This window comes from Echinops telfairi, unplaced genomic scaffold (genome assembly GCF_000313985.2).
Source record: "Echinops telfairi isolate 266 unplaced genomic scaffold, ASM31398v2 ScPeMD7_15;HRSCAF=58, whole genome shotgun sequence".
Lineage (NCBI taxonomy): Eukaryota > Metazoa > Chordata > Mammalia > Afrosoricida > Tenrecidae > Echinops > Echinops telfairi.
The window spans coordinates 2,914,835-2,937,778 of NW_022103912.1; the positions used below are offsets into that span (position 1 = coordinate 2,914,835).

A 22,944-nucleotide genomic window follows, 5' to 3' on the forward strand; every position below is an offset into this window, starting at 1 on the left:
TTTGGTTACATAAATGTAAAGAGAGTACAGGCAAAGCAAGGCCCCCTATCTGAGGAAAGACTACCAAACAATCCCTAAAACAGATGAGCAGCCTCACTTAGCATTGCCCCACTCTGTCATTTGTTCATTCAGTCAATCATTTACTGAGCAAACTCACCAGAAGTATTTTGGGTGAGGAATGGTGATAAACAGAGATGGATATCAGAGAGAGGAAATGAAAACACTCTCTTTGTTGGCGGGGGAGGGGGCGGAAATCTATCTGTGGGACAGAAAGATTGTTCAGGGGCCTGTGAGCTACAGTGAGGAGTGTGAGCTATAGTGAAGAATGTGAGGAGTTGGACCTGTTGCCTACGGGAATGGGGAGAAGTAGATGGTTTTAGACAGGGACTGACATGAGCAGCAGCATTGTGAATCGTAAACATCCCTCAGGAGGCTGCTACGTAGGGAATCAACTGGTGGGAGGTGGGGAGCGTAGAGGGGGAAACAAATGAGCACATATTCCAGTCATCCAAGTCAGTGGTGCATGGCATCAGAGGTGGAGAGAACTGGGCTAGCTGAAGAGATACTTGGGAAGAGGTGCCTAGCGTAAGGGGTCAGGGAGGAGAGGCATGCTATTTGACATTTAGATTTCTGTCTTGGAATTGGATGGAGGGGGCCATTCTGTGAGATGGGAGACACAGGAGGGGCAGATTTGAGCTGCCTGAACTTTGAGGGGCCAGTGTGAACGTGATCGGAATACTGCTGGGTAGACATGCCTAGAGCGTAGGAGAGAGGTCTGCACTGGAAGTTCAGCTAGAGAAGTCGTCTGTGCAGAGGGAAAAGTAAAGCCATGGGAGGGAAGTGTTGGCTGTGATTGAGCATCATGTCTCAATTTCCGTACTAGTGTCAGGGCAGATGCTTCATTCCTCTGCAAGAATTTTGACCATTTTGTTCCTATAAACTCCTGTGTGTGTGTGTGTGTGTGTGTGTGTGTGTGTGTGTGTACCACAGATGACTTCAAGAAGGATCTAAAGGCATGGCCTTTACCTCTGAACATGTAATCCCCCACCCCTTGCTGCCCATTATAAACACTGCAGTGTGTTTTCTTCACTCTTACCATTAAAATAGAAATCCTTCATGTAGTGTGCAAGACCCTGCATGATGTGGGCCCAGATAATTCTCCAGTCTAGTTTCCTTGTCGTCTTGGTTTGAACCATAACATCCTTTGTTCAGTCCTTACTGACTTACCCTAGTCCTCCAACCGCAGGACCTTTGCACAGCTGCTTTTCCAACCTGCCACAGTCTTCCCCAACTCTCGCCATCTAGTGGACACCCATCCTTCTTCCTATCTTCCTTTGCCAGGTCAACTTTTCTGTCTTAATGACCCCAATCAACCTTCATAGCTATTATCATATCTCCAAGTTTATATTTACTTGTGCAAGTCTGTGATTCATATGTTCCTGGACTACCCCAAAAGCTCCAATCTATATATATATATTTTTTTTTTAGTTGCTCTTAGTACTTAGCACAGTGCCAGATACATAGTAGGAATTCAGTAATCATGTGTTGAATGAGCAAATACTTGAAGGAGAAAGAACAAAAATGCCTTGGGATGGTGGTTGGTGGATTTCAAGTTGAGTCTTATTTATGGTGACCCAAAGAACAGCGGGCAAAATGTTGCCTGGTCTTGCACCATCTTCCAAACTGTGGTTATCTTTAAGTCCATTGTTGCAGCCACTGTGCCTTCCACCTCGGTATTCAGCTTCAGCACCATACCAGATAACACATGTTTTTCTTGAGATCTATAGGGTTTTCTTTGGCAATATTTAAAAAGTAGATCATCAGACCCTTCTTCCTAATCTGCCTTTGTCTGGAAACAATTAAAGCTATTAATTGTCTCCACTACAGGAGAACCTCCTAGTACTGGAATATTGGAGGCATATCTTCCAGCATCAGCGTATCATAGGAGCAACCACAGATAAACTGACAGAGCGCTGGTAGCAACCTGCTGTACTGACACCCTTATTCAAAGCAAGAGTGACCTCTTTGGGGTCCACTAAAGGGAGATTCATCTGTGCTGACGTCAAATCAACTTCCCTGTGGAAGGAAAAAGGGATTTTCCTAGGCGGGACCCAGCCCCATAGGCCATCAGTCTTGGAGAAAGCAGATCCTGAGACAGGTCATGAATACTGTGAACTGGGATTCCCACTGTCAGGAAGGACCCTCCTCACTCTGTGTTGAATTTTAACTTTCCTCCCACCACATGCCAGGGGTGGGTATAGATGAGTTTTCCCCACACCCCCTCCTGTTGACACAGGATCCCCCTTAGTACAGACAAAGATTGAGTCATCCTGGCTTGGGTTTCAATACAGAAATGGACAATGGAGCCAAATGTTTCTGCTTTTGTAATTTCTGTTTTCTTGACTCCCATCCTCCTGAAGAGATTCAGGGAGTCAACGTTGAGATGTGGGTAGGACCAGCGACCTCTTTGTTTTAGACTGTCCCTGCCCTTTCCTTCCCTTGGATGAAAAGCTTTGGGGGAGATAAGAAACCGGTATTATGATTTAAGGGATAGGTGATAAGCATAACTTACATCTTTGCAAAACACCATTCTCAACACCATGGCCATAACTAAAAAATGCTCTTTTCTTTGTTTTGTGACTCTCCGTTCCACCTGACAGAGAAAGGTACATCTTTATAAATGCCCCTTTCTGCCAAACTCAAACAGCCAGCGAGACTTTCTTTCCTTCTGCCACCTTGAGCCCAGTGCTACAATTGTGCACCTGCCGCAGATCTTCTGAGATGTGTGCTGGGTTCTGGGTGGTTGGGTGATGTCCTGAGAGAAAGAAGTTCTGAAGCATCCCGGTGCCTGCAGTGGTAATCAGTGGCCTGAGATGGTGGCTGACTCTTCTCCACTCCAGCCCTAGGTCCTTCTTGGACAATTTTCCTAATGGTCAGCTTGGTCTGATAGACCACAGCAGAGTCACATGCACCTGATGCAGTTTCAGCCAAACCACTGACACCACTTGCCCAGTGTGATGGTTAGGAATTATGTCAACTAGACACTCCTGGCCAAGGGTAGGGGCAGGGCTTAACCTAACAATTACTCTGAAGCCTAATGACACCTCTTTGGTGTCTTAAGCCTTTTTGTATGAAAGAGAGCGTGCATGCAAGCAAGTATAGTCGAATTCTCTTTGGCCCGTTGCTTCTGCCTTAGCTGGATCTTGCATCTGGTTATTCGGTTGGCTTTCTCGCATAACCTGCCCATCCCAGGAGCCATCAGTGGATTACTGACAGTGGATTCACTCCGCTGACTTCAGACCTCTGCATACACCAGCCTGTGCCCCTGCTGTCTCTGCACTGTCATTCCATTTCCTGTGCATCTGTTTCCATGGGTCAGGAGGAGTCTGACTTGAACAGGACTGGACTGACCTATTTCTACCCCTGGGTAAACCATTGCTTGATATCAGTCTCTTTCTATAGACAATACATACAAGCATCACGAGTTTTCTTCAGGAGAGACCCCACCAAGAGATGGAGAAACAGAGAAAGGGCATGTGAGCCTGCTCAGAGACTGCCATCTCTGGGGAAGCTTGCAAGGGGAGCCAGGTCTTCAGAGAGAGTGCATTCCTCCACCTTCTTTATTAATGCAGCTGTTCCTTTAACAAATATTTACTGAGCTCCTACTGTTCTAAGTGACAGGGACACAGGGGTGAATAAAAAAGACACCCCCCCCCCCCCCGCATTTATAGAGCTCATATCCTAATGAGAACGAATTTGTGTGCTTAAAGGTACAATTCATATCTATCATACAGCATGATTTGAAAGACAAGCCAATTTGATTTCTGGCCAAAGAAATGGAAAACAATTCCGCTGCTGGAGAGGAAACACTAGGCGTTGCTCTATCTCCTGCTATATCTGCATGATTTAAAGGATGCTCTAGACCAAATTTGACAAACGAACATCACTTCCTGCATGCAACGGAAAGGCCCCTTGTGTTCGTCAACCTCCATACGGCCACAAATTGTGTGTTGTGTGTGTGCACGCCGGTGCGTGTGTGAGCACATGGGCACCAGTTCAACGGGGTATCAAATAAAGGATGTGGGCACTAACGCTGTGACATTAGTCAAGGCAATGACATCACCCGTTAATACTTTGTGTTTTATTAATGATCCCTCCCCCAGCATCTGCCCTACTGCTCCCGAGACGCCTTGCGAGTTGCAGCCTTTGCAGGGCTGCACGTCGGAGCACCGGTGCCGCAGGGGCGGCGGCCGAGCTGAGGAGGCGGAGGAGGGTCAGCTGCACGCCACCCCTGCGTCCTCGCTGTGGTTGCAGTTGTGAGAGCCCCAGCTGTTCTTGCTGCAGAGCCACAGGCTGTTCTCCAACCCACTGCATGCAACGTTATCCAGCCAGATCTGCCCAGTGCCTTGATGCGGAAGGAGCAGAGGCCAGGGCTGGGATTAGAACCAGAGCAGAGGAGAAGCTTCCACTGGGCTCGGTCAGTGGTTTCTCCCACATCCCTTCAGACACCTGGTGCTGCTCCCAGCCCCTCTTTCATACTCACTGGTCTCCATCTTGCTTTCGGCCCTTTGGCAAACGTCTCATCCAGGTTCTTAGCACTGAATCCACACACTATTTGACCCCTCCTCCTAGGGGTCTCTGGACATTCCACTTATTCCCCGGCTAATGTGCAATTCTTGCTCAAATGCCTTTTTCATTAAGTCAGACCCCTGGTTTTAAGCCACTCCACCTCTCTCAAGCCCCTTTCCTTCTGATAGAATGGACTTCCGATCAAGCATTCAGAGGATAACAGATATACTATTTGATTAGAGTGATTTACCCTAGGGTAAAACCAACAGGCGTAAAGGAGAGGGAAAAGGTTCATTTTAAAGGACTCAGATGAACAAGCAGGAATGTGTTTGGGGGTTGAGCAGGGGCAAAAAGTAGTTGGGGGGGCAGGGGGGGACACTTTAACATCTGTGCTTCAAGAGCTCTTATGGCCAAAGAAAGGGGCTTATGACTCTGTTAAAACTTTGCACCTAGGGCTGAAAAACATAGGGCTGCCTGTCTGGTACCCCCAGACCCTTTCCTCACGCTGCTTTTGGAACCGGCCTATGTCTCTTTCCTTGTCTCTTCCCACCGTCTCATTAAAAGCAATGGCTCTCAGTGGTTGGGGCTTTGAGTTCCCAGGCAGCGGCAATGAACCTCTACTGTTTGTCTGTCTCCTTTCTTCATCCTTCCAGCACCAGCCCCAAATTGTCCTTTGGAAGGTCGCCCCTTCCAAACCCTCATTTGGGCTGTAGGGATGTGAACTGGCATTGGTCCTCAAGCCAGCCTCTGCTGGGGAGGTCTGGAGCCCCTAGCGACAGGCGTTTCCAACTGCTTGGACCAGCGCTTTGTTAATCCAAACCACTCTGAGCCGCTTGCCATCACAGTCTCAACACCCAACCAACGAGAGAGGGCCACCCAAGCACCTTGAAGAAAGGGGCCCCTGGCAGATGACTCACTCACCAGCTGGCACATTGAAAATTGCTTTGCCCGAGGTGTAGCCCAGCATGCGGCAGAACACCGTGGCATCAGAATTGCCCCAGTCATCATCGCAGATGGTCCCCCAGATGCCTTCATAGTAGACTTCAGCCCGTCCTTGACCCTGGGCACCGATGATCCTGACATATGCCTGGGCCTCACCTGGGTGAGGAAGCACATGGAAGAGGGGAGGAAACCAGCCCGGGCTTGGCCCACCACAGAGGGTTTCTTTATACTGTCATGAAGAGATGCCCAGACTGGGAACTGGGCTGGCCTCCCGGGCTGGCATGAGAGCCCAGAAGACCCCATCACTACCCCTCTGCACACCCAGGGCAGCGGTGGGACACCAGTGCCAACAGAGCTGGCTAGACTCCCTTGTCTTGTGGAAATAAAGAAAAGCAGGGTGTCAGGGGCTGGAGGGTGGGGTAGAAGGAAGGGGTCAAAGATGGAGAGGAGAGGAAGGGGGTGCGGGGGAGGAAGGCAGGAAGGAAGTTGCACGATGCTCCTTCTATGCCATGGGCTTTTCCCCAGATGATACATTTCTTAGAGAAAAAAGACCGCTTCCCAGCCACACACCCCATTTCCAAGTACAAAATTGACCCCAAAGACAAATTAAAGAGATTAGAAATAGCCATTACCTTTTTGACCTTTTTCTCCTTTTATCCCTTGTTGCCCAGAAGACCCTGTCATGAGGGAAAACACACAGGCACGTAATTTGAAGGGGCCCAAGCTGGGCTCCCCTTGCACTCCTTTGTCCGCAGTGGGAAGAGAGGCCAGGCTAGCTTCGACAGTTTTGCCCGGCGCACTGGCATCATGGAGGCTGTGTGTGGCATGGGCTCCAGGGATGGCACCAGAGGAAAGCAGCCTACGCTGCAGCAGGGAGGACTGAAGGTAGCGTGTCCTTGTTGGCTGCCACCAAGTTGTCCCCCAATCCATGATGACTCCACACGTAATGGGTTCCCACGACAGTGAGCCATCCTTTAATCACGTTTCATTGGCTCAGTTTTCACAGGGAGATCACTAAGTTTTTCTTCCTCCTCTGTCTTAGTCTGGACACTTCGAGAAAACGTGTTCAAATTCATGGGAAACCACGAACCTTTGCTGACACACAGGTGGGGCTGCACATTGTCCGAGAATCAAACTGGCATCTTCTGCCAGGAAAGGGGTAAGAGGGGATACCCCCCAAAATGGATTTCCCCCCAAAGCTATGTATTTAAACATTTTTTTACAAAACAACCTTATCCATGACACTTAATACATTCATCAAATATGTAATTCCATTTTTTAAAATATTTTTTTCTTTCCTTTGAAAATTTTTAATAGCAGTTTAATTGTTTTTGTCAAGTATTATTCAATGTTTTCCATTAAGATATTTTATTTATTTATTTATCATTTAAATCTTTTTATTGGGGGTTTGTGCAACTCTTATCACAATCCATACATACATCCACTGTGTCAAGCACGTTTGTACATATGTTGCCATCTTCATTTTCAAAACATTTTCTTTCTATTTGAGCCCTTGGTATCAGCACATTTTCCTTCTCCCCCACCCTCCCTCCATCATGAACACTTGATAGTTTATTTAAAATTTTGTTCATGTCTTACACCGCCTGCTGTCTCCCTTCATCCATTTTTTTTCTATTTCTGTCCCCCTTGGGGTGGGAGGGGATTATATGTAGATCATTGAGATCAGTTCCCCCTTTCTCCTCCTACCTCTCCTTCCCTTCCTGGTATTGCTACTCTCATTTCTGGTCCTGGGAGGTTTATCTGTCCTGAATTCCCTGTGTTTTGGGGGCTCTTATCTATACCAGTGTACACGCTCTGGTCTAGCCGTATTTGTAAGGTAGAATAGGGTTCATGATAGTGGGGGGAAGAAAGCATTAAAGTAACTAGAGGAAAGTTACTTTGTCAGTGTTATACTGCACCCGAAACATTTTTCAAACTCCCTCATTTTTTCCTTCACCTCTTCTAAGTCATCAAATCCTGTCCTTTCATGTCCCTCTTCATTCTCCAAAACAAAAAGAAGTCACACAGAGTGAGGTCAAGTGAGTAAGGTTCATGGGACAAGAGAAGCATCAGGGTGCCAGTTTACCAAAAACTGGTGCACTGAGATGGATGTGTGAGCAGGTGCATTGTCATGGTGGCAAAACCAGTCCCATCTGCCACAAATCAAGCCTTTTTTGGGCACACAGTGTTATGCAATCTTTTTCAGAACCTTTAAATAGAAAGTTTGATTAACGTCTGACCTAGTGAAATGAACCCCAAACGCACTACTAGTCGACATTTTTGTCTGTTTGGGATGTTGACAGATGTCCAGAATGAGGTTTGTCATCAATCACCATTTTACCTTTCTTGAAATGAGAAAACCACGAATACACTTGAGTTTCTCCCATAGCACTGTCCTTGTAGGCTGTGTTCAACAGTTTCTGCAACATTTTTCCCAAGCAGGAAGCAAAATTCCACAGCTACATGCTGTTCTCTTAAATCACCCATCACAAAAACAAGGTTAGAATGAGAGTGCTTTTATGAAAAAATTCACTGTGACCAGAGAGAACCTTCCCAGGTGATGCCACTGGGTGCACTAACTCAGAAGGAGTGGCTGGATGGTCGCCTAGTGGGAAAAATGTGTACTACAAAACTCCACTCTGCCCAGCGCAATTCCGGTTTTATTTGGGTAACCCTTCCTAATTCTACCACAGAACCACCATGGCCCCTGGCATTCAACAGACCAGAGGCCTGGAATGGCATGGCATGTGTTCTTTATGCAAAGATCCAGTCAGACATGGAAACTGTCTGGTGTGGCAGCAGCATTGGTGGGTGTGGTAGCAGTCCAAGCACCTGCCTTGCTCAGGTCCAAGGCCATGCTTTACTCATACCTGTGTGCTCAGAGCTGTGAACCCTGCTAGTTGAACCCTTGAAACCTCTACCTTCCTCCGAAAACACCCCAAACAAACGGACATCAAGTTGACGCCAACTCATAGTGACCGCGTGACCTCATCGGGCAGAGCAGAACTGCCTCTTTGGGTTTGTGGGACTAAATCTTTACAGGAGTTGACAGCCTCACCCTCCTCCTGGGGAGCAACTGGTGGGCTTGAATGGCTGACCTTGTAGTTAGCATCTCAATGTGTAACCCGCTACATCACCAGAGTTCTTTCTACCTGCCTGGGTTCTTAAGATCAGAGCTTACCTTTCGCTCCTGGAACTCCCTTCTGGCCAGCCGGTCCAGGCACACCCTTGAGGCCTGCTGTCCCCGGGCTTCCCTTGTCTCCCTTCAGGCCTGCAAGACCTGGAGAGGAGGTAGATCATCTCCATCAGCATTTTGTGTCTCTTTCCAATGAGAATCCGAGGGCTTCTGTGTTTAAGGAGTGAATTGGCCTTGCTTAATAGACCTTTCCCCCTTGAATGGACTGCTTGAATATTCAGCCTATATATTTGGTTCAACTAAGGGTATGGTGAAGACCTCTGACTCCCGCCTCGATGTGGATTGAGGATATGCTGGCAAAGAGCTTGCAGGATTTTAGAGGGGTTTGGTCCCCAGCTAACATTATTGTGTGGAAATTCTAGCCATGCTGGGAGGATATGCTAGATGGTTTCTAGGTCTCCACCCCTCAAGTTGAACGAGATCAGATAGCAGGAAATCTCTAGATCATGAGACCAGAAGCATTGTTCGAACATTGGTTGAAGAAGCCATGCTTTAGCACCCATCCAGGCAGGACTGTGGACAGGGCTAGGAATAGAGGGTGTGGCACGTGAGCTCGGCAGCCAACTCTCATCAACGGCTCAGGGAAGGAGGGTGAGAGCAACAACAGTCTCATTAAAAGCTGCAGGGAGAGGAGAGACAAGGCGTGAGGGCCCCCCAAACCAAGCCAAATCAAACCAGTTGTCATGGAGCAAACCCAGAGTAAAACCGCGCTCCGCAAGGTTTTCAGTGGCTGGAGGGTAGAAGGAAACCACCAGGCCTTTGATGGTGCTTCTGGGTGGGCCCCAACCTCTAACCCTTCCGATGGCTGTTGAGTGTCTGAAGTGCTTGCACAGTGCAGTGACTCCTGAAGGACCACGGGGGAGATCCACAGAAGTGGGTCACAGCTGATTTGGGGAGGCACAACTTTCTGCTTTCATCGGAGACTCGAGAGGAAGGTTTGCAGCTCCGTGGGGTCTAGCTGCCCTGCCCGGAGCCCCCACCAGCCCTCTGAGAATTTTCCTTCCCCTTCAATACCCTGTTCCCCTTAGGAGAGTGAATTCATGTCACTCTCCAAAGGTGCGACCGAGGACAGAGTCCTGGAGTATTATTAGCCTCAAATGGGCGTGGGTATGGCAATTTGGGGAGGAAGGTCACACAGCGGAACATTCTGTCCACAAGCTCTGCCCTCTGAGAGAGCAGGCCTCCCAGTCCTCATTCTAAGAAATTCCAATGAAACAAGCCCTTTACCTGGCACTCCGGATTCTCCTTTTGCTCCTATCTGTCCTTGAAGTCCTAAGATCAAAACAAAAAAAGGGAGGTGGGGAAAGAAGATAATAACACTTAGACATTAGACACTTTTAATCTTAGACAACCTCTACCTTTTGTCTGATGAATGCAGTAAGAAAGATACATTGGTTCTCCACGATTGTTGAAAGGCTCTTTAGCAGAGAATTAAAGGAGACAGGCTGTAGATAAATGGGATGAGCAGAGGGGGGTGAAACAGAAATGCTCTGAGTGAAGTCTGGCTTTGATGGGCCCCAGACGTAATGGCTGGTCTTTCTACCCAGTGATCACCTGTTTGGGAGTCTAACTCCAATCCCATTCCTTGAGGCTGGAAGGGAAGATCACTACTGGATGATAATTAGGAGGTATTTTAAAAAATAACATTATATTGGTTTTCAAAATAAAAATCATGGAGTGGCTACCGGGTGCTTTGGAAACTTACCCACAGTCGGACTCCATCCCATGCCATTGATTCAACTCATGGAGAGACCTTTGTTTGTTTGTTTGTTATGAACTTGTTTGTCACTGAAGACTCCAAGCCCATTTCAGTGTTATTTTCCCTCCTCTTTTCCTTTTTTTAACTTAAGCCACTCAGACCGCTGCCTAGGCTCGAAGGATAAGGAATCTGGAGGGGTTATTTAGCTTCTTTTGTTTTTAAAGAAATGTTACACGGCCCATCTCAAGAAATGGAATTACAGCATGCCCTTGTCACGTAGGGTTCTTCCCCTCCAACACGTATGGTTCTTACCCCTCCCTGTTGCTGAGAGCAGACACTTCCTCGTTCACCTGTGGAGCAGCTGTGGGTTTGAACTGCTTGACCTGTGGTTAGCAGCCCGGCGCGTAACCCACCACAGCACCACCAAGGACCCTTCCCATAATAGATGCTACAGACGTATTTGGAGTTATTTCTGCATGGCCCGGATAACAAAAACAAGCTGATTGCCATCAAGTTAATTCTGACTCATAATGACTCTACAGGAGAGAGTTGAACTGTCCTGGGGGTCTCGAAGGCTTTACAGAGCTTTCTTCCTTGGGTGGCTGGTGGGTTTGAACCATTACCTTTGAGTTAGCAGCGAAGGGTTTAACCAAGGCTCCTTATTTGGTGCTCAGAGAGGCCAACTGGTCCCATTCAGGTCCAGAACAAGAGACAACAAGGACTGCAACCATTCACGATGCCCTGATCTATAGTTCTCATGGGGAAATCCTTCTTTCCTTTTGTTGCTTTTACCGGTCCATCTTCTCACTCAGTAAATGCTGTGGAAAACCCATTCAGCCCACAGCTCCCTTCTGGGTCCCTCTGCGATAACCACTTGTTGGGTTAGCAACACCAGGATCGCTTGATTTTTAAGTGCTAATATTGACGGGCACTTACATCTTAGAAGAATATTGATTATTGATTGGCACTTAAATCTTAGACAAAGAGGACCCCCCAAGATGGTCGCACAACCTTGGAAAAAGCCAAGCGTGCGCTTGACTATGAGTCGATGCTACTAGAAGGTGAGGGCAGGAGCGCCGGCAGCTCTGTGTGGGGCTGTGCTCAGGAAAATGTTTTCACGGGTTTTCCTCCCATGACACACCCTCCGCAGCACAGACCCACCCTTGAACTCTCTCCAGACGCCGCCGAGAATGTCCATCCTCATGGCCGATTTCCTGTCAGGCCGGTCCCTGCCTCCTACGTCCATTCAAGCTTGAGGGGGCTTTCTGAACACCTACTGTGTGCTCGACAAGAGACAGCAAGAGATGGGACCTGGCCAGTCTATTCAGGATAATGAACAAGGAAAACCTAAGCCCCTAGCACTCCCTGGGGAAGAAGCTCAGACAGCTGAGGATGCAGGTCATGGCAGCAGAAGGAGGTGCTGGAAGGATCCCGGCGGGCATTGATTAGGGAACAACGGGGTTGGGGTTGGCTTTTCGAAAGGCTAGGGGTGTCTTTGAGGTCAGCCCCTGGAAAACGGATTTGGCTCACAAGTGTGGTCTGTGCTGGTCCTGGCCCTCCCTGATGGATGGTGTTTCTCCTGAGACAATCGAGCGCTTGGTTGTAGAGGCAGACAGATTAGACTTGAGTCCTGTCTCTACCTTATGTTGTCTTTGTGGCCTGAGTAAGTTGTCCCCCACCCTCAGCTTCAGTGTCTCCTTGTGTGAGTTTTCTTGTTGCTTTGTGGGTCAGCTACGAGACTGAAATGGCCATTTGTACCAAGTGAGTCCTGTAGACACGAGAAACTGCTCAGTCAATGGTACCCTGTAGCCCTTGTTCTTGCTCCTTCACTGATCTATCCTTGAGGCTGGGAGAAAGGGTGGAAACTGGGACCCAGAGCTTCATTTTTAAAGGAAATTGATGCGAGTGTGTTTCTCTTAATCACATACAAACTTACTTTTTCTGGGTATTCACAGACGAACCATGCAAAGAGTTCAAAACATTTCTTGGCAGGAGTTTTATCTAGAGACATAAGACCTACCCTCAAAAAATAAGCAACTTAGAAAGCAACATGCCCCCCGACTGCTTAGGGCACCAATAAAATGTTTATACTGGTCTTGCTCCAAGGGGAATCCCCCATTTCAAGCCCAGAGTGCTGCGGAGCTGACAGAGACCTGGGCTTTCTTGACAAGTCGTCCCGATTCACAGATGAGAAGAGCCAGGCCCAGAGAGGTCAAGTACTGCTCCTGGCTCCTCAGGCACCTCCCCAAGTGCAAGATGGAAGCCAGGGCAAATCTAACTTCTCTGAAATCATTTACTCTTTGTTGTGCTATACAACATCAGGAAAAGTATAGATTTTGCAATCAGACTTCAGGACCAAATCCCATGAGCCCTTGAGCAAAAGTGTTACATCCTTGGGGATAATACAACTTACTTTTCATGTGCATGGGTAGATGAAATAAGATCAGGAGAATCAAGTTCAAGCACAGAGCAAGAATCATCGAGCGAACTTTTGCTTCTATAATTATTGTACAATAATGGTGAGATCTACCTGTTATCCAGGTGAAGCCAATCCCTGGGTATTTCTCCATTGTCATTCAAAGAAGTTAGACATTCTTTTGAGAGATAAACGACTTTATTTACAAATTGGGGAATGCATCCATTTGAAAAGCTGGCTTGATATATTCAAACCTGGACAAACACCATTGTATCTTTAGTTGGGGGAATACCACTGTCCTAAAACTGATGAGTATGTATTATGTCCCATTAAGAGAAGACCTGGCTTTCAGCCATCATCAAATAGCAGACACCATCCCCATACCACCACACACACACACACACACACACACACGAGAGAGAGAGAGAGAGAGAGAGAGAGAGAGAGAGAGAGAGAGAGAGATTGAAATGACCAAGAGAAGGTGTGGAAAGGGTGACTCATTCCATGGCTTCTCACAGTCTTTAGGAAAACCACAAAAGTTCACAGGTCCAGAGTCCACAACTCACCAGAAAATGGCACTGCCTACCCCTCCGGCCTACTTCCTACCCCTCCTCCAGGATCACTAATCTACACAGAGCCACCCTCACGCTTCTGTGAGTTCACCTGCTCTGTTTCCCCAGTCTAGGCTTCTCTCACCACCACTGTCTGGTCAACCTTCCTTCATTCTCCAAGACTGAGCTCAAATTCTCACTCCACTGCTGCACTGGTCTGTTTGCCAGCTCACCAGACCGCGAAGTATCTAAGAATTACGTAACATTTTCTTAAAGAATGAATGAATGAATCAGCCCATCTACTCATCAGTTTTAACTGGGAAGGACCTACTCTGGTGGGAGTCTGCAGCACTACCTGGGGCAAGGGGATCCCGTTGTCTGACACCATTGTCTACGATCCTGCACGCTAGCAAAGAGGGGGGCCTGGGGGGCCAGTTCCCCAGACAACTTTACACATAACCCTGTCCTTATTACGACCTCTTCTGACCAGAATGCCACAGGGAGTCCTCCAGGCAAATGCACACATTGCAGTGTATCTGACACTGTTTGGGTGGGGCTGTCTGTCTGTCTCCTACACCACACTGGAATCTGAGTGCAGACACTGGGTTTCCTATATCCCCTGGGGCCTAGTCTAGTGTCCCAGACTTTTTTTAACGAATGAGCCTAGAACAGGTGCTCAGGACATATTGATGGATGGACAAAATTAACACAATGCTACGATTTAGTCTGTGCACTCCCTTAGTGTGGGCAGGTCCTCTGGTATAATGTGCAAGAGGAAGCTTCTAGTCCAACTGACGAAAGGCAGAGCCCTGACCTTGGGAGAGAGGAAACCATGCACACGGCTGAGAAACACGGAGATGGTAGGGCGGGTGCACTGCTCACCTCCCCAGTGTTGGAGTTTGGGTCTGGGCATTTGGAGTTTATCAGAACCCTGAGCAGAAGGAAAACCAGCTCAGAACCTTGAGCTCAGGGGCCCTCCGAGGCTGGAAATTCTCTCTTTAATCTCTTTCTGAAGCAGCAGAGAACCTTAGGCACCAGAGACCTCCTGCCTTCTTCTCACGGTCCTATCCGGGAACAAAAGCCCTTGCCCCTGTCCATCCTGCATACCAGCAACCACCCTGGCGCCACCATGCCTTCGGTACCTTTGTCTCCTTTGCTTCCTTTTAGCCCCACAGCTCCCGGACTCCCTGGTGGCCCCGGTGGTCCTGGAGAACAGATTGAATAAGGTGGGTAAGCTCTGGGCTCAGGGGATCCGGAGGCTTCTCTCCTCATCCACCTCAGGACCCAACACCTTACCTGTTAGCCCAGTGAGGCCAGTCCTGCCAGGATCTCCCTTGGGACCCAGGGACCCTGCCACACCTGGAGGGCCTTGCGATCCTGGCTGTCCTGAAAGGTAGGCAACAGTTGCAAGGCTGAAGTGCTTTCAGAGGACCTGGCTACCCTTCCCCCTGTTCCCATCACTCAGTAACTTTTTCAACATCACTCTTTAGAGACCACAAACCAGTCCTGGTCTCGAAAACGCAATTCGTGGGAGGGAAATCTCCAAGGTGCTGACTATTTATGAATTGTTTCCACTCACTGCTACCCAGTTTGGGACTTGTGGACTTACTAGGGAGTGCCCAGTTCCACACTTCTGGGTGTCAGGGTGGGGCAAAGATCTCAAGAGAAAGCTCAATTTAGCCTCTGTGTGGTGCTCGGTGGTTCCTTGCAGGAGAGACCAGCTTTCTAAGCAACTCCCGATGATGCTCAAGCTGTTCTACGGGTTCATATTACAGTGAATAAGCGACGAGGGATCATGGGATTGACAGCAACAATGGGCCTTAGAATGATGGCCAGGTTCCCAGTGTGTACCTTGGTCGCCTTTGATTCCAGGGGAGCCAGGTTGACCTAAGAGGAAGAAGGAATTTTAGCAACTTTTGTTTCTCTTCTGCTTCAGTTGGGCAAAAAAATCGTGACATCTACAGGTCATTGAACCTGACCAGGTGGTTGCTTACCTGGTGGGCCTGGTATCCCAGAGTCACCTTTACTCCCTGGGTCTCCACGGGCTCCCATGGCCCCCATGTCTCCTTTCTTACCCATGTCCCCTTTGCTGCCTGAAAAGTTAAGAAATCATCATCAAGTTTCAGGGGGGTACACCCAGCAGGGTAACCCAATTCTAACATACCTACCCCAATCCCCTTCTAAACTCAAAACTCCTTGGGTCTCCCTAGGATGCTTAGAAATGGAAAACATAACCCCCTGTCCTTTAACAGTGCTCCGCTTTGCCTCAGAGCCAAGCCATAAACTCTTAGAGGGTTGATGCCAGAGATTGGACATGCTTGACCCTAACCATTTACTCAGCCTCAGGCCCTGAAGCTGGCCCCTCAGAGCCCCGCACAGCCCTCTGGTCTCCCAGCTCAGTCAGCACAGTCAGGTTCATCTTAACGTCCCCATTTAGGGGAATGGTTTTTTTAAAAAAATAAACCTTGCACAGGGAAATCTGAACGATCGAGGAAAGAGATCCCAAAGGTTGAAAAGAATAGAAACGCTGAGCCGTGGGTGGAGAGAGAGGCACATTGCAGCATCTCATCTCTCTGCCCCAGGTCAGGTGCAGACGCCCCTGGTTCCAAGGGTTTCAGATGTTCCGTTTGTCATCAGCATCGGGGCACATCCCAGCCTGTCCTCTCCTCGGTCCTCTGCTACTCCTCCCTGCTTTTGTGCCACTGCTCGGTGCGTATCAATTGCGTGAATTGGCTTGTTGGGGTAGAAGTTTGTTAAGAGGCATTTTTTTCTTCATTCTATCATTTTCAAGGCAATAGGAAAGGGAGCGAAATCTAGAACGGTGGCCGGCTTTTCTCCAATGAAGGCGGAAGTGGGGAAGACGGTCTGAATGAAGGAGAGACAGGCGCCTGCGCACAGAAAGCCTGCAGAGGGTTCTGGTTCTAAGTGTGGGAACCTTCGTGAATCAAGTTCGGTGAGCAGCTTGGGAATGAAGAGCGGTGACATGTTTGGGGAGTTGGAGAATAGCTGTTGCCTGGTGGGAGCCAAAAGCTACCGTTGCGGCCTCTTACATCATGGGGCAAGTCGCACAGATGTGCGTCAGGGTGGAAACATGTACCAAAATCGCCATTTTTATCAAATAGGTCTGTTTGTTTGCTTCCCCCTAAAGGAGCTAGCTATTGCTTAAACTTTTAAATAAACAGGACTATTTTTTTTCATACTCTTCCCTATGTCATTTGCATTGAATGATGTGTGTAAGAAGTTTGGTCAATGCGCTGTTAAATTCTTTAGAAGTAGTCCTAGAGGAAATAGAACCAATTATGTTCCTTAGAATCAAAGATGGCAAGAATTCAATTGACTTGCTTCGAACATGTCATTAGGAAAGACCAATCGCTAGTAAAGCACAACCTATTTGGTAAAACAGGGGGCCTGTGAAAACGGGAATCATGGGAATGGGGTGACCTAAAAGCCACAGCAGTGGACACCCAGAGCCTAATGGCCATGAAGATGCGCAGGGCCGGCCCTGGCTTTGTTCACTTATCGATGAGGACAGGGCTGACGTGATGACAGCGAACAGCAAGCACACGATTTCTCTCAGCTTGAATGTGCTTATGTGTGTATAAAACGCACACTTTCTGAAATAAAAGATATATATTCTGGAAAAATAACAGCACAGATGACAGTGCCCAGCCATTTGTGGGAATGATGAATGTGCACTTATTAGCATGGCTGGCAATTATGTCCTTGTAGGTATATGTCCCACTGCCCACCTGGGCATTATGCCATTTTTTATTTCAAATACGAGAAGGTGGACAGATGGCAATGGAGCATCCAGGCTCAGAGAACTAGGAGGAAAGGCCTGGTGATCTTCTTTTAAAAAGCAGTCCATGAACGCCTTGTGGGTCACAACAAAGCCTTGCCCAACAAAAACTTAACAGTTGCCGAGTCAATTCTGACTTATGGAAACACTGTAGGGCCGAGCAGAATTTCCCCACAGGGTTTCCAATAGTGTAAATCTTTACAAAGGCCGACTGCCACATTTTTCTTCCCTGGACCAGCTGGTAGGTGCGACCACTGAACTTTTGGTTACTGGTCGAGTGATTTAACCACTGCAACACCAGGACTCCATTGTCCCACTAGACTAAAACATGTCAGTGATTGTGAAGCAGGTACAGGATCAGGTAGCATTCTGTTCTCTTATGAGAACAGTTCCCATGAGTTGGAACCTACACAGGCGTAGCTAACAATAACAACAACAGACATTGTTTGTTGCACTCTCAGTTTGGGCCAGAACCAAAAAATGATGCAATTGTTTGCTTGGCCATCGAAAGATCTGGGTGGCATCAGTGTTGCTACAACTTCTCGTGTCTCCATCAGAGGAGACCATGTTGGCGAGGAAAGCAGGGTCTTATCAGTGAAAGGCTTGGAGTTTGCCTCCATGGCCTCTTTTGGAGTTTCAAGATTCCCATGAGAGCTAAGAGGTGGCGTGAGGAGAGTGGCTTTGTCTGCTGGAAACCACCGGACCGTATGTCGCATTATCAGCTGGCTGGGCGAAGGAGGTAGAATTGCAATCCCACTGGGACCAGGTTTTGTTTGGCCCCATCGAGTGCCGAGGCTGAAAGGAGACTAGGCAAGTCGTTTGTCAGAGAGACCTTGTGAACTTGACAGAGGAAGTCTGGGCAGAAGAGGAGGCAGGGAACCAATTTCTAGAGAACTGAAACTGCTCAATTTCTCCTGGCTGAACATCCCATTTCCGTGTCGGAGTTGGGGTGTGGACACTGTGACCCCTGGTGGCCGGAGTTCCAGGGGGGATGGCAGGCAGAATGACTCAGACTTAGAGGGCAAAGAGCTAGGGGGCAAAGGCCTGACTGGCAATTCTTTCTCTGGGGCTGGTAAGTCTGAAGGAAGTTTAGACATCCTTCCCCTGCCTGCAAAGAGAGCTGCTCGGTGTCAGCTCTGGAACAATCCTCGGGGTCAACGCTCCAATCATTTGCCTAGAGGCTGACGAATCCTCGCTTCAATATTGCCAGAAAGAAGCCTGTGGCCCCAGTAAATGGGCTTGCATCATTTCACTGCAGGCCACCCCATCCTTACACAATTGCTCTTCCCTTTCCTCGACCCAGGTGGTTCTCATTCTTCTGCTGGGAAACACACACAAGTCTTTTTTCGATCTCTCATGGGTGGCTTCCAAATATTTCAGGATATCGGATGTGCCCCTGGCTAACGGAGCTCATCTTAAAGACACACAGCCCACACCTGCAGACAAACCCTGCTCCGCCCTCTGTGGACACTGCGTGAGTGGCCATGTCCCCAGTGAGGGCACAGCCCCTCAGACCTCCCAGCCAGCAAAAAAACCCCACCTCAGCCTTACCTGGAAGACCCAGCTCTCCTTTGTCTCCTTTAACTCCACTGTCCCCTCTTGGACCAATGAGCCCCCCATCGCCTTTGCTGCCTTTCTCTCCTGGAGGTCCTGCGATACCTAGGAAGAGAGACCAGTAAGGTGAACCCCTCCTGTCCCTCCTCAGACAGGCTCTTAGGCAACCAGGAAGAGAGCACTCTGCGGGGAAAAGAAGGGTACCCTAGAGGAGGTAGGGGCTATGTGGACTCATCTCTTGGATGATCTTGATGAGGTCTCTTGGGTTAACCGATGCCTCCCCAGAAATGGGACTCAAGAGACTGGAGACAGAGTTGGGATGTAGACAGGGGGATGCTTGGGCACTGGCTGAGTGTCTTGGATCCTGAGGCAAGAAATGCAATTACCAGTGGGTCCTGGCTTCCCGGGAGCACCCGAGGGTCCTTGGAGGCCTGCAGAAAGAAAAAGAAGAATTCAATCACTGTGGTCTGAGTCCCTCCATTAGCAGGCTGCTAGAGGATTCCTCTTGGGCAAGAGGCACAGCCCCAATCCTCCAGGGACACAGACTCAAGTATAGAGATGGCTCTGTCTCTCTTTTGTTTCTCCATCTTTCAGTCTCTCATTCTCTCCCTCTCCCTCTCCACACAGGTACATACAACTGAGTTCCTGGCACTCTTAAACAATGTTTTCTTTCTCCCCAGGCATGGAGTATGCAGTGCCTGGAAATGGCATTCCATAGGAGCGTGGAAGAAAACCTGTAGCATTGATATGAATCATGACTCTGTTGTTCATCAGGCTGACAGGCTTTAGAAAAGTCACTTAAGTATTCCCTATCTCCGTGTTTTTAATCTGTGAAATGGGCTGGGCTGGGAACTAACAGGTGCACCATTAAGACTTCAGGGAAGTCTGAGAAATGATGGCTTCCTTCCACTTGGCACAGTATTTGTGGGCTGGACTGTGGAGTAGAGACAGTGGGCGGTGGGATCCCTATGTGGAAGAAAGAGGGTCCAGGAAGCCCCATGGAGGGGCGGAGTAAGGCACAGAGTCTAAAGTGGACTGAGGGATCCAGGGAGCAGAGTAAGAAAGGGAAGGGAGAGAAAGAAAGAAAGAGGGATGGGGTGGGGTTACAGTAAGGCCCCCCTGCAGGGAGATGCTATTTCCTATGGCTCTACCCCGGTATGTCAGTGGTACCCAGAGTAGAGGGCAGGGCGGGAAGACTACAGATAAGTCTCTGAATGCCATGCTCCCATTCAGTTCCACTGAAACTGTCTTTTTTCATCTGACTTGAACATTTGGGTAAAGCCAGCATTGCCTGACTGCAGTGGGGTTTCACGGCCTTGTTCCGAGTCCTGCCTGCAGGTGAGGAACGGTCGTCAGAGCCATCGAGTGCAGGTGACAACCTTGAAGTGTCTTGAAGAGAAAGGGAGACTGGCAGCTCTGTTCTTCCTGCAGGGCAGGGAGGAGCTGAGGGCCAGGGCTGGGCAGCCTGATGGCATGGTCTTTTAGGATGGCTCCTAGTACATGCGGCGTGGCCGTGAGTTATGTGCACCCAATCTGCCTTCCCTTTTCCTTGGCAAGAAGACGACAGTGTGCGCATGAGTGTGTGCGCGAGCACCGGTGTGTGAGTGTGCACAAGGACTAGTATGTGTGCATGAACACTAGTGTGGGTGTGTACACAGGCATCAGTGTGTGAGTGTGTGCACAAGCACCAGTGTATGAGTGTGTACACACACTAGTGTGCGTGCATAAGCACTGGTGTATGAGCGTGTGCATGAGCACTAGTGTGTACAATAACTAGTGTGTGAGTGTGTGCGAGCACCACTGCGTGAGTGTGTGCTTGTGGACCAGTGCACGAGTGCATGCATGTGCACCAGTGCATGAGTGTGTGCACAGGCACCGGTGTGTGGGTGTGTGTAGGAGTACCAGTGCGTGGGTGTGTGCGCGAGCACAGGCCTTTGAGTGTGTGTACAACCATTAGTGTGTGGGTGTGTGCATGTGCACTGGTGCACAAGTGCATGCATGCACACCAGTGCGTGAGTGTGTGGACAAGCACCAGTGTGTGAGTGTGTACATGGGCACCAGTGTATGAGTGCATGCACAAGCACCAATAGATGCTTGCACAAGGATGTGTGTGAGTGTACATGCCTGTGTGTGTTTATGCATGACTGCATGGGTGTGTATGAGTATTCAAGTGTGCATGTGCGTGTGTGTGCATGTATGAGTGTATTTGCGTGTGCATGTTCCAGTGCACATGTGCTGCAAGGTCATACATATTCTCCTTTAGAATGCCCAGTCTCTCACGGTACCATAAACTCCTCCCCTGGTATCATCAACACCCACCCCAGCGCATGGGACTCCTCTCTCTTCCTTTCAAATGCCCTGCAGGAGACTTGTACCAATAGACTCTTTAGGACCCATTCTATTAAATTCCCTCCAAAAATCAGTTCCTAAAAAAAGTTGATTTTCTCTCCTGAAAAGTTTCCTGTGTGGAGCTACTAGATTCCTATAACCAGTTGTATTTTCTGCCCAGAGAACTGGAGACTCCTTCATATCCTGGAATTTTTCACAAATCTTCCCACTCATGAGTTCTTTCCCTCGTAATGACAGTCTGATTGTCTTTGCGTCTTTATTTACTTCCCAGCAGCCTCTAGTCACTCGGCAGTCGGCAGGGTGAGAGTGCAGAATAGAGTGTGGTGGAATGGAGCAGGCGCAGTGAAGTGGAGCGAACGGTGAGAGCCACGTTGCCTGGGTGTTGATTCTGGTGCCAGGTGAGGGACAGCTCAGGTCCCCTGCACTGGATAAACTAAGCTGTTGTCATTAGGAACACGCTGTCTATAGTCCAAGCTATAGCCTAAAAGACGAAAACTAATACGTTTGAGCCACTGTCGTATGTTTTAAAAACCATTCTATCTGACCAATACTGTGAAGCATTCTTAGCCTCGTTTTACGACAAAGAAACTGAGTACAGGGACATTCAGAAGGCCACGGAGCCAGTTTGTAATGGAGGCAGATGGCCTCTCACACCAAGAATTTGGGCTTTCACAAGTGAGGCTCCAGGCTGGCACTCTGAGGGCGGAGAAGAAATCAGAGAGCCCACACCTCCAGCTCCTCGCAAGGCAAAGCAAATCATCTGCCTGCTACAGCTTCTGAGGCTCGACTGCAGATCTTCCTGAGAGAGAACACTTCTAGTGCTTCAACAGCACAACTAAGGCCCCACAAGACAGGGGGGGGGCCCCCTCACACAGACTCATCGGGATTGGCTCTGTGAGAAGCCCGCTGGACCCACTTTGAAAAGGCTTGCTGTCCATTTTCTTCTCACCTGCCTCTCCTTTGATTCCTGGTGGGCCTTGGAGTCCCGGGGATCCTGAAAGAAAGGGAATTCAGAGAGTGGCCTGAACTAGAAGAGACATGAGTAACAGGGCCAGGAGACAGAGGCTCGTACCTGGGACTCCCTTTAGTCCTGCAGCGCCCTTGGCTCCCTTTTCGGCTGGTGGCCCTGGCAGACCGGGGGGCCCAGGCATACCTGGGGCCCCCTTTTGACCTGGAAGAGCCAAGGAAGAGGATAGGAGGCCCATCAGTATGGAAATGCCACCCACTCAGGCACTGGTTATTCATTTAACGAACGCGCACTTAGCATCCAGGATGAAAGGAAAGGAGACAGAACTGTTCCCAAGAAGAATCTCACAGCCCACTCCTCCAAAAACAATGGAATGGACACTATCGTCCCAGAAAAATGGAGTCAGACAGCTCTGGATTTAAGATTAGCACCACCCCTTTCTCCTCACAGCCTTGTGCAAGTTATGTTGCATCTCAACTTCTTCAACAATAAAGTGAGGTGGGTGTGCCAGTTCTGGCAGACTGCCCTGGGGTCACCATGTGCACACCCAACTTGGAAACTGTACACACAAGCCCCTGGACAAATAGGAGGATCGTTCCTGGAACTCAAATGTGCTTCTCTATGATTTTAGAGACAGGAGCTCAGATGATCCCACAGGTGTCCCGGTAGGACAGGGCTCTTCGTCTGCACCATTCAGAGGAAGAATGGGAGGCTCTGGGGAAAGTAGAGACAGAATCTGAGAGAGATGTGGAGAAAGAGAGCACTGGCTATTTTATAGACATTAGTGAACACACACACACACAGAATGGCACAAAAACCTGCTGCTGACCCCCCCGGGGCACGAAGTGGGTAATGTCTGGTCTTGAAGAGCTCAGTCAGGGGTTCCAGAATGGGCCCCCCGC

The 22,944-nt window shown here is 48.9% G+C and overlaps 1 protein-coding gene across 1 annotated transcript in view; it reads right to left on the reverse strand.

The window, feature by feature from the left end:
* Positions 1-4,126: 4,126 nt before the first annotated feature.
* MARCO (macrophage receptor with collagenous structure) overlaps positions 4,127-22,944 on the reverse strand; it is a 19,734-nt gene continuing 916 nt past the window's right edge. The window contains exons 3-15 of the mRNA XM_045287413.1: positions 22,148-22,246; positions 22,025-22,069; positions 19,113-19,157; positions 18,724-18,831; positions 15,368-15,466; positions 15,225-15,260; positions 14,670-14,759; positions 14,516-14,578; positions 9,935-9,979; positions 8,693-8,791; positions 6,144-6,188; positions 5,491-5,667; positions 4,127-4,405 (exon numbers count right to left, since the gene is read on the reverse strand). Of these exons, the coding sequence (XP_045143348.1) occupies positions 4,275-4,405; positions 5,491-5,667; positions 6,144-6,188; positions 8,693-8,791; positions 9,935-9,979; positions 14,516-14,578; positions 14,670-14,759; positions 15,225-15,260; positions 15,368-15,466; positions 18,724-18,831; positions 19,113-19,157; positions 22,025-22,069; positions 22,148-22,246 (1,082 nt within the window). The 3' untranslated portion in view covers positions 4,127-4,274. The remainder of the gene's footprint in view (positions 4,406-5,490; positions 5,668-6,143; positions 6,189-8,692; positions 8,792-9,934; positions 9,980-14,515; positions 14,579-14,669; positions 14,760-15,224; positions 15,261-15,367; positions 15,467-18,723; positions 18,832-19,112; positions 19,158-22,024; positions 22,070-22,147; positions 22,247-22,944) is intronic.